General features: G+C 45.8%; 1 protein-coding gene across 1 annotated transcript; it reads right to left on the bottom strand.

Annotated features, from left to right (window-relative positions):
• Positions 1-1,766: 1,766 nt before the first annotated feature.
• GABARAPL1 (GABA type A receptor associated protein like 1) lies at positions 1,767-10,285 on the bottom strand. Its single transcript, XM_059682185.1, has 4 exons — positions 9,927-10,285; positions 5,324-5,402; positions 4,162-4,280; positions 1,767-3,039 (listed from the first exon to the last, which is right to left on the bottom strand). The coding sequence occupies exons 1-4, from the start codon at positions 10,014-10,016 to the stop codon at positions 2,974-2,976; spliced, it is 354 nt and encodes a 117-aa protein (XP_059538168.1). The 5' UTR covers positions 10,017-10,285; the 3' UTR covers positions 1,767-2,973.
• Positions 10,286-10,676: the final 391 nt, after the last annotated feature.

The raw sequence follows: 10,676 nt of genomic DNA, 5'->3' as shown, positions 1-10,676 counted from the left end.
ATTCACACTTGATTCCCAGGAAGAAGTATCAGAGTGTCAATCCATCTTCCATGGGACAAGAGTGAAAAGACATTCCCTAAGCTGCTTTTACTCCGAGACTTAACTACACAATGGCCAGGGGGCACTGCGAGGCTTTAGAGCTGGACCAGCAGGAATCATGGGAGTGGCTCTGAGATACTACTGTTCAGGAAGGAACATCCAAATCGGAGCCCTCGAACCCCCAGCCTGCCTTTGCTCCTGAACTAAGTTATTTACTTTTAGGGATTTATGAAAGTAGAGGGCCGGTCTAATCCCACCCAAGGACAAATGATCTCCAACAGGAAGACCCAGAGATAGGTCAGACTAGACTAGGCAAAGGCCTCCTAGGAGACAGAGGCTCTAAGTTCAAAGTACCCCTCGGATTTAGTGATGGTCCGCCGCTCCATGCACTCCAGGGACTGCTCCCCATGTGTAGGGAACTGGGATCTGCCAAGTATTTGTTTTGATTTTTACCTTTTTTGGCTAATCCTCACCCAAGGATGTTTTTTCTATTGATTTTTTAGGGAGTAGGAGGGAGGGACAGGAGTGGGGGAGAAACATCCATTGGTCACCTCCTTCATGCACCCTGACCAGGGCCAGGAGATTCGAACCTGCAACCCAGCTATGTGTCCGTGACTAGGAATCGAACCTGTGATCCTTAGTGCACAAGCCGACACTCTAACCACAGAGCAAACCCAGCCTGGGTTATTTGCTTTAAACATTTATCCCATTTTATTCTTAGGCAGTGACTAAGTCCATTACCTTAAAAATATAATTCCTATCTTAATTCAAATATTAGCTTCCATTTGGCTTTATCAGAAACACCTAAATATTTTTCTGCCAGTGGTGACAGGTGTCTCATTCCCAGTGCTTTGATGTCAACATCAAAACTCCTTACAACTTTTCGTAATTTTCTTCGTGTGATGCTTGCTGGGCTCGGGCTCCTTCCTTCCCTCAATCCTGGCTGCACTTTCTCAGTCAATACACTGAGCGTGATTTGGTGGTGGGTGGAGTCCTGCCATGGATCTTTCATAACCACCTACAACTGCAGAGGTAGACACCACTTGGAGATACAGATGCAAGATTACAGTATGAGAGACAGGTTTTGAAGTTCTTTAAGAAAGCAGTTGTCTACTAATATTTTTTTCATTGTCTCCTAACTTGCACCCCAACTGCTCACTCAGGTGTTAGTCCCTGACAGAGTGGACTCAAATGGTCAGAATACCCAAGCTTGTGTAACCCCAGGAGCCTTACCTACATGCCTTTTCTGTTTTAGCCTCACTCTGAACAAGATGTGAAGGGAATATGTTTAGTTGGGACTTAGGGCAAAACCAGGTGTACAGAGCAACGCCTCTCCAACTTCAGTGCACAGCAGAATCATGGGATTAAAAATGCAGGCGCCTACGCAGAGATTCTGAGTGGGTAAAATCTGGAACAAGGCTTAGGCACCTGCACATCCCCAATTCCACCCCCTGTATTCTGATGTAGGCGGTCTTCCCCCTCCAGTTTAGAAAATCACATAAAACAGTGACAAAGCATTTACCACGCACACATCATCGTCGCGCCGCATGGCCCCACCTCCACACGCACATTTGGATGGTCGCTCCTGGTCAGCAAACTTGTACACGTCTGACCACATGTGAACGAATACTGCCACCAGTCACCCACTCAGATGTTCTGCTCAGAGACTCCACCCGCCGTCCATCGTAATGCATACTAAGCAAAGACAACAGCTCTGAACTCACGGCGAGTTTAAACAATTACTTTATTTCCTTGGCCTGACAGCATAAACATTACACAAGAGCCTGCAGCTGACAGAATCAACACCCAGATTCCCCCACACAGGAAGAACCCTTCTCGTGAGCAGAGATGAGCTGAAATGTCATGTCTGAGTGCTCCCCACCCCCACCCAGAATAACCCCTAAAGTGAAAATAATCAGAATCAACAGAACCCCCACGAATTACTGAAAGTCACCCTCTCCAGCTTTTCTAACCAGCAGCTGCAGTAAACGAAAACCCAGGAGGGAAGCAGCTGGCCATCACTGCGCATTTCCGTGCCTGTGAGACAGAAGGGACAGCAGGGGGGGAGGACATCGTTGAGTCTGTGATGGGAAATGGCTGAGGCTCATTAAAGTCCAAGGTAGGGGTGGGACTAAGGGCGCCAGAGAGCCAGAGAGCGAGCAGGTTGGGCAGAGATGTTCAATACTTCATCAGTTCCAGTTAATGCCATCAAAACTACCTTCATTGTCACGTCCTTTTTCCTAAAGTGAGCGCCATCTAAATTTCTGTCTGACATCTATCCCCGTCACTGGGGTGGTGCTTGATGTCTGTGAGATTATGACTGGGGGAGGGGGGGGAGAGGAGGTGAGGAGGAGGAGGATATGGAGGAGGAGGAGGTGTACAGATACGAGAGATGGGGCACAATGTTTGAATTACAATGTGTCTCTTTTGGTCCCAGGAATGGTCCACTACCAGTAGTCCTAAAACATTCCCCTCCCCTCCCCTCCCCCCAGCTAAATTGTGCAAATGTCAGAGAGAATCTGCCTGAAGAGAAGGGAGAGCCGGAAGTTGATGCTAGTCCACAATCATCTCTGGCCCCCACTTGCCCACCTCCTGTCTCTTCTAAAAAAACAAAACAAAACAAAACAAAAACAAAAAAAAACCAAAAAAATTAATTCGCAGCAATGCTATGAAATTATATCCTCTCCATTCCTCGAGCAAAGCTAATCCAACGGCTCTGTCCTGACAGGCTTTCTCCCTGGCCCGAGGAAGCAGCAAAAAATACCAGTTGAGCAGGTGAAAATATGATGACGGTGTGTACGGTGTAGTGTTTCCAGGTGTCTTCACCTTCTGTCTCCTCCATGGTGGGAGCTAACGATCTCTTCCCCACATCCCACACACTTCCCTCCCCCTTCCCCCGAGTCCAGGTGCTCCCATCTGCTGGGCTGCCACCACTCATTTCCCATACACACTCTCATCACTGTAGGCCACGTACAGAAAGTAGTCTTCCTCATGGTTGTCCTAGGGGAAGAGATGAGGACAAGTCAGAAAACATCATCCCATTCATTATCTCCAAGACTAGAACATAATCCTTATCTTTAAAAGCTCATTCTATCTAGCGAGGAAAACACAGATACAACAAAACATGCACATTGAGATATATACTGATAGGGAATATATGCCACGGGATAACAATTAGATTAGAATATTCGAAGTTTATTTAACTCACTAAAGGGGCACAGGAGGCAACATCTTGTGGGAAATCCTTTCAGGAATAAGTTACACTCTTAGGTGATATAGCAAGACAAAGTCCTACACTATAATTTTCTCATATTGGATTCTGACAGTTTACCAAGGAAACCAAATAAAATCACAAACATTGGTCTGGCCAGCATGGCTCAGTGGTTGAGCATCAACCTATGAACCAGGAGGTTGTGGTTCGATTTCCGGTCGGGGTACATGCCCAGGTTGGGGGTTCAATCCCCACTGTGGGGTTTGCAGAAGGCAGCCGATCAATGATTCTCTCTTATCACTGATGTTTCTCTCTCTCTCTCTTTCCCTCTCCCTTCCTCTCTGAAATCAATAGAAATATGTATTTTTAAAAAATCACATACATTATTCTCTCCAGCTGAGTTTACCTGTTAAAACAATTTAAAGATTTTGGTCTTAATTATAAATTTCAGTTTATTTGAAACTTTCACAATCAAAAGCCATTTCCTACTGTTTCAATAACGATAATCCCATGTTAAAATGCTCTAGGCAAGGCTGGTCGGCGTGGCTCTGTAGTTGGGTGGCAACCTATGAACCGGGAGGTCATAGTTCAGTTCACAGTCAGGGCACACGCTAAATGTTTCTGTCTGTCTCTCCCTCTCTGAAATCAATAAAAATACATTAAAAAAATAATAATACTCCAGGCAAGGCAAGACAGGAACAAGAATTAAAAGGGATTGCATTTAGTAGCTGCTCTATTCCTGAAAGACAGTGCTGTCTCATCTCACAGAGCCTCACAGTGCCTGCCGTGAGTAAGAGGATCCTGATAGACAACACCTCCTGTTCCACTTCCCAGGTGTGTTATCAAAATGCACTAGAACAAAAGCCGGAGAACACCAGACCTGTCCGTATTGTTGTCACCAGGACCATTACCTCATACAGCTGGCCCATGGTAGCGCTAGTGGGAGGGATAGTGTTGTTGACAAAGAAGAATAAGGCGTCCTCAGGTCTCAGGTGGATCCTCTTCCGGATTAAGAAGTAGAACTGGCCAACTGGAATAAGGAAGAAGGTTTTATAAAAGAAAGGCAAGAGGAGAGAACACAAGGGACTAGGAGAATCCTGCTACACCTGCTCCCTTTAGAGTACCACCTTTACATACCATCTGAACAGAGCCCATTACTGTCCCATAGCGACAGAAATAAAGTGAAACTCAGACTTGTACTCCCTTGTACTTGTAATAGGCCACTGAGCAGTTTATTCCTCAGAAAATAGGAGCTTACCTTCATTTATGCAAATTTAGACCCGGTGCTAGCATATCCACGCTGAGCCTGAGGACAGCTTTGAGGGAACACTAATATCCAGACTGCAACAGCCCAGCATTGTCTCAGTCTGATTTGAAACACACTTCTTTCCTAACACAAACTAGTCATAGGAAGTGGTCTTCTCGACTCCAGTAACCTTAGCACCACCACTCATCCCAATGCTGGGACAATGAATGGAGTTCAGCGCTTTCCCTTTTCCGGAGCACACTGAAGGCTGATATGTAAATCTAAGACCTCTAGAGCAAACATATCTAACAATCTTTCCAGTGTCTCCTGGATGCAGTGATAATTCCACTAAGGGTCAAGGTGAAGAATGAATATATCCTCTGCGTTTCCAAGCGTTAACCAAAGTATCTGTAAAACGTTAACCGAAAAAATGTTGTTTGGGGAGACAAGGAAATCATTTGAGAATCTCTAAAATGTGATTCTCGCAAGAAACTAATCTGGCTTTCCTCTTGGAATAAAGTGACATCATAGTAACAAAGATGATGTTAAGTGCTTTAAATAACAGACATCTGATCTCTTTAAATAATAGACATCTGATCTCTTTCAATGGTTTATACTTTTCTGTGCCTGCATCAAACAAGGCACTATGATGCGAAATGCTTAAGGGGCTGGTGATGGGCAATAATTATGTCACCATTTTGAATAACCTAACTTTCTGAAGAACCCTACTTTCATCAACCTAGTCCTCAGTCTCACAATCTCATGCACACAGGAAGGACTGGGAATGCTTTGCTATGGGGGGAAGGGTCAGAGAAAAGGAGCATTACCAGTGAGGTCAGAGGGCACCAGGTACTTCCTCTTGTCCAGATCAGGCACCCTGGCCTTAGGAGCCTTCTCCACGATCACCTGGCAGGAGCGTCAAAGAATGGAATGAAAACTACGGAAACCAACCTAGTATTTTTCCTTCCACGTCCTACCATTTCCCCATTTGAAGTGAGTTTGACTAGTCCCAGGAACATTTTTCCATTTCTTATTCTCCCTTACAAATATATGGGGAAATGGGCTTTCTTAGAAAGGTTGTAGTAGTTTTATTACTGCAATAACAAGAGGACGGACAGGGCATGTGACGAAAAGTAAAAAGAATCTTGATTTTAAGTAATTACAAGTTACCCGTCAGGTATACTATAGGATAAATGCCTTCTGGTCTTTAATTAGAGCAGTAGGGTTGCCTAGGTCTTCTCAAATGGTCCAGAGTACCTGTTAGTTTTCTTTCTTATAAATGCCATTTATTAAAGCTATAGATGATGTGGTTTAAATTTTATACTTTGTCAATTTTTTTGAGAATGACCACAAAAAAAAGTTCAAGACACTATTTTATTAAGCAAAAGAATAAGTAGTAAAATAGTTCTTATAGTGGATATTCTGTGCTATCTCAGTACAATAACCCATTTATCAATATTATGTTAAAATTTCAAAGGATTTTTCAATGTCTATAAATATTTGTATATTTGAAAATTTAGAAAAATCATAGCTTTCCATAGGAGGAGTAAAAATTAAAGATTTGCCCTGGCCAGTGTGGCTCAGTTGGTTGGCATCATCCTGTGCACCTAAAGGCTGCTAGTTCCATTCCTGGTTAGAACATATGCCCAGGTTGCGGGCTCGTGCAGAAGGCAGCCATTCGATTGATCGATATTTCATTCACTCTGACATGATGTTTCTCTCTCTCTCCCTCTCCCTTCCTCTCTCTCTAAAAAAATTAACTTAAAAATATTTTTAAAAAATTAAAGACTTTTTACTCATGTAAGTTTATAAAATGGAAGACATAAATATTTAACATTTTAAATATTTAAATAATATATTTAAATTTAAATTGCATACTACAAAAGTATATTTAGTATTTATAGATTTAGAATCCATGCATATTATATATTTAAATTTTAAATATTTAAAATCTATTATAAAGCCATGAGATTTAGACTTTTAGTTTAGAAACTATCATTACCCTAGACAGAGGATTTGGAAAGTATAGGAAAATTACGGAAGCAGAAATAAACACTGCTCAAGTATCCCCAGTAGCTGTTTGATCTTCAACAGGTCACTTAGCCTCTCTAAGCTTCAGCATTCCAATGAGTAAAGGGAAGATGATAACTTTCCAACATCTCCTTTACAAAGTTATGGTACTGATACGGTGGACTTGAGTAACCGATAAAATTTTATGTGAAAATGCTTTGTGAATTATACAGAAGTATCTAAACACAAGGACTGGCTTAGAGGAAAGTGTCTAAAGCTTTTAAATTTAAGGAGACCAATTAAAATAGTGAAAAACTGCCCTGGCCAGTGTGGCTCACTGGTTGTGCATCAAAAGGCTGCCAGTTCAAGTCCCCCACCTGCCCAGGTTGGGGGTTCCATCTCCAGAAGGGGGCCTGCAGGAGGCAGCTGATTGATGGTTCTCGCTAATGTTTCTCTCTTTCCCCCTTCCTCTCTCTCTAAAATAAAAAAACAAAAAACAGTAGTGAAAAACTTATTTTATGTATACAGAGAAAAATAATCCTATACCATTAAGACCGAAGGAGCATAACACTTAAAAATAAAATCTGTAGTAGGCCAGTCGATGTGGCTTAGTGGCTGAGTGTCAACCTATGAATCAGAAGGTCACAGGTTTTGGGCTCGATCCAAACAGTGTGTGTGTGTGTGGGGGGGGGGGGGGCGTGCAGGAGGCAGCCAATCGATGATTCTCTCTCATCACTGATGTTTTTATCTCTTTCTTGCTCTCTGAAATCATTTTTTTTTTTTTTTAACAAAAGAAGGAAACCACAACAAGGAAGCAGAAAAAAAGCCAACTGCAAAGAAGACATCGGCTAGGGGGAGTAGGTGGGAGGACTTGGAGAGGAAAAGGAAGGAGAGGAGTAAAGCGCTGCTTTACCGGAAACTGTTTAGGTTTCCAAGAATCCCAACTCCGCTACTCTCTTGCAGTGAGCGCTGGGCCAGAGGCTTTGCTCATGTTTTTCCCTTCCGTGAAATGTCATGTGGCTAGTACTCCTTGGGGCTGTTCATGTATTTAAAAAATAGACAGTGGAGAAAAAAAAAATAGACAACCTGTGCCTAACAGTTTCCTGCAATGTCACAGGTTTTCAACACACTGTAGCTATGAAGGTCATTTTAAGAACCCATGAAGCCCTTCTCCCTCGAGGCGCAGTCACTCCTGTTCAGGTGTGGCGGCTCTAGAGCCTCTGCTGGGGCTCAGCTTGAGTTGTGGGAGCAGTCAGGGTCCGTGGCTGCTTTACCACCACCCATCAACGGTGGAGCTGAAGGGGGGTTTGGAAATAATCTACTCTAACCCTCTATTTGGTAAGCAGAGCACTTTAACAAGATCCAGGGTTCTACCCCAAACTGGGATCAAACCTCAGAACTCAGCAAGGCTCTTCTTCCTGCGTCACAGCTGGAAAGAAGGTCACAGGCTGAGGACCGAGCTAAGGAGCAGCTGGGAGGCTTATTACCGGTTAAAGCTTAACTGGAGGGACCATGCGGTCTGAGTGATGGTCCGAATAGTTTACCAATTATACCATTTTGTGAAAATTTAATAGCAAACTCAGCAGGAAGGGAATAGGGAGAATTAGCTGAAACATTCCGGGTGAATCCATGGAAATGGAAATGGGATGGATCTCAATGTTAAGGAAACATGGGAAATTTAGCTAGGTTTAGGAACAGGTACATTTCAGAGTTGGGAACATACACAGAGCTACTAAGAACAGAGCTTCATACCACCCTGGACTCTTGATGGAAGCAACAGTTTATTCTCTACATCCAATACCTAACAGTGTGAGGTACACAGTGCACACACTTAATTCTGATAGAATTGTATTAGACACGGAGGAGCATTATAGCAGGAAGGACCCAAAGCAGGGCTGCAATCCAAGGTCAGGTCTGCAACAGACCAGCTGTGTGAAGCCTTTAGGAAGTTACTTCATCTATCTGTGCGCTTCAGTCTTCCTCTATAGAATGGGGATTATAACGGTGGGCGGATGATTAAGATAGAGTGAATGACTATAGGCAGAAAATGCTCAGGTACGCGGCCAACTATCAATACAGTTAACTGTCACTTCTAGATGTTATTATAGGAGAGTGGAGTATCACCCGATTTGGGAGAAACTTTAGAAGCGGTCACCCAAGAGCCAGAGACCAGCAAAGCAATAAGCGAAGGTTCCTTTTTGGTGTGCAATTTCCAGAGAATGGTACAGCCCTCACGTCTCCTCTTCCTTAGAGGAAAAGAACTGTCCTTAGAGGAAAAGGATTGTTCCCGTTTCTACCAGATTGCCCTGGTGGCTGTGAGATCATGACATTTAGATAAGGATTGGTGAGGAGGCCTAAGCATACCTGCTGGGTCAAGAAAGCAACATCAGATCATGGAAATTCCTTTACCTGTAAATTATGTGCAACATGGATCTTAGTGTCCCTGCCTGAAGATGGAGATTACAATCTAAAGTTTCTGCTCCTTCATCCCCAAAATATAAAGGTTGTTGCTCCCTCTAACACCCGTAACAGTCTTCTGCTCGCCAATCCGGCTGTGTAGCCCACAGGAGAGAATAACCCGGCAAGTGACGGGGGCGGGGGAGGGAGGGAGGGGGGGCTGGTGATGGGAAAAACGCCCGGATGCAGAAACATACCCTTTCTGTTCCTCCTCAATTACATTAACCAGGGTCCCCAAAACCCAGAGAAAAACGCCCGGGCCTTCCTGACTGTGTCTAATGACAAGCTGATCAGAATAAGCAGCGGAGGAAGCTGCCTGCCCCCACAGCCCGGGAGCCAAGAACGAGGCAGCCCGGCTGCTGCGCAGAGAACGTGACCTTGTTTCCCGGGCCAGGCCGGTCTTGGGGCACTTTCCCCTCCCCACCCCCCGCAACCCTAACAGAATGAAAAAAGCAAAAAAAAAGGCCCACTGGCTTCCGAACCTTTGCCTCCCAAACCCAATGCTATGAGGACCAAAAGTCAACTCGATTAAGGGAGAGCCAGCTAAGGCAGACATCTATGGGAGCAACAACCAGAGATTTCCCCCCAAATCAGTTTCCCTGCGACCTTAAAGGAAGCAAACAGACGGGCCCGACCTAACCGTCCTCGCACAAAAGGGCCACCTTCCGAGCGCCTGCCAACCCACACAGCCTCGGATACCGCTGAGTCATTCAAACGCAGGCTCCGCGGGGGGATGCGGTCCGCTGCCAAGATGGGTGCGGGCCCCGGGAAAATGGGTTTTTAAAGATCCGCAGTGGGCGCACCCGTTCCGCTGGCTCTCCCGCAGTGACGGGCGAGCAGGGAAGAGTAATTGCAGGGACCAGCGCTCCGCTGCGCCTTAGGGCAGCCATCACGACTCGCCCCCCTCCCCCCGTCCTTCTATGTCCCCCTCCCCCTCCCCCGCCTCCCTCCCCCGCAACTCACAGGGACCCTGTCCGGGTATTTCTTCCGGATCTTTTCTCCTTCCTTTTTCCGATACTCGAAGGGATGGTCCTCCTTATACTGGAACTTCATGATGAACCGCAGGGTTTCTAAGATCCCCGGGCGGGGGCCTGCCTCCAGGGCTGATGACTGCGTCGCTCGCGTCGGGCCTCCTTCCGCCAAATTTCAGGACGTCTCAGGATCGCCTCGGAAATGGCAGCTCCCGTCGCACCGCAGCTCTAGGCCGAGCTCTGGGAAGGGATCTCGGCTCCTCGCGTCTGCAGGTCCAGCAAGGCCGAGTGAAGAACCCGCGGCGGCTTTCCCCGAAAGCTGGGAACACAAAACAACACGGCGGCGCGTTGGGATTGTGACGTCACGGCGCCCCGCCCTGCGCCCCGCCCCCGGCGCCCCGGACCCCGCGGGATGGGGGGTGGGGGGAGACAGACACGTGGTTGACTTCAGTGTCTTCTCTTCCTATCTAACCTTTTCCTGAATAGAATCCATTGCAAACAGAAACGGATTTTATACTTCTTATTCTATGGAGAGTGTGACATGCAAAAAGGTTTTAAAACCAAAAAAATATGTTCTAAAGATGTCTTCTTCCCTCTTCCTCGCTGGGCCTTGGTTGGGTCCAAAAACAAACACACTGGGGGAAAAACCAGCCTTTTCCAGCTGGTTGGGATCTGGAATCTGGGGGACCGGGGACGAGGGTCCTGGGGTGCCTTTGGCCGGTGCAGACATGCCCTGCGCTTG

This window comes from Myotis daubentonii, chromosome 2, assembly GCF_963259705.1.
Source record: "Myotis daubentonii chromosome 2, mMyoDau2.1, whole genome shotgun sequence".
Classification (NCBI taxonomy): domain Eukaryota; kingdom Metazoa; phylum Chordata; class Mammalia; order Chiroptera; family Vespertilionidae; genus Myotis; species Myotis daubentonii.
The sequence above is the reverse complement of the archived record's forward strand: the minus strand, read 5'-3'. Positions and strand labels throughout refer to the sequence as shown.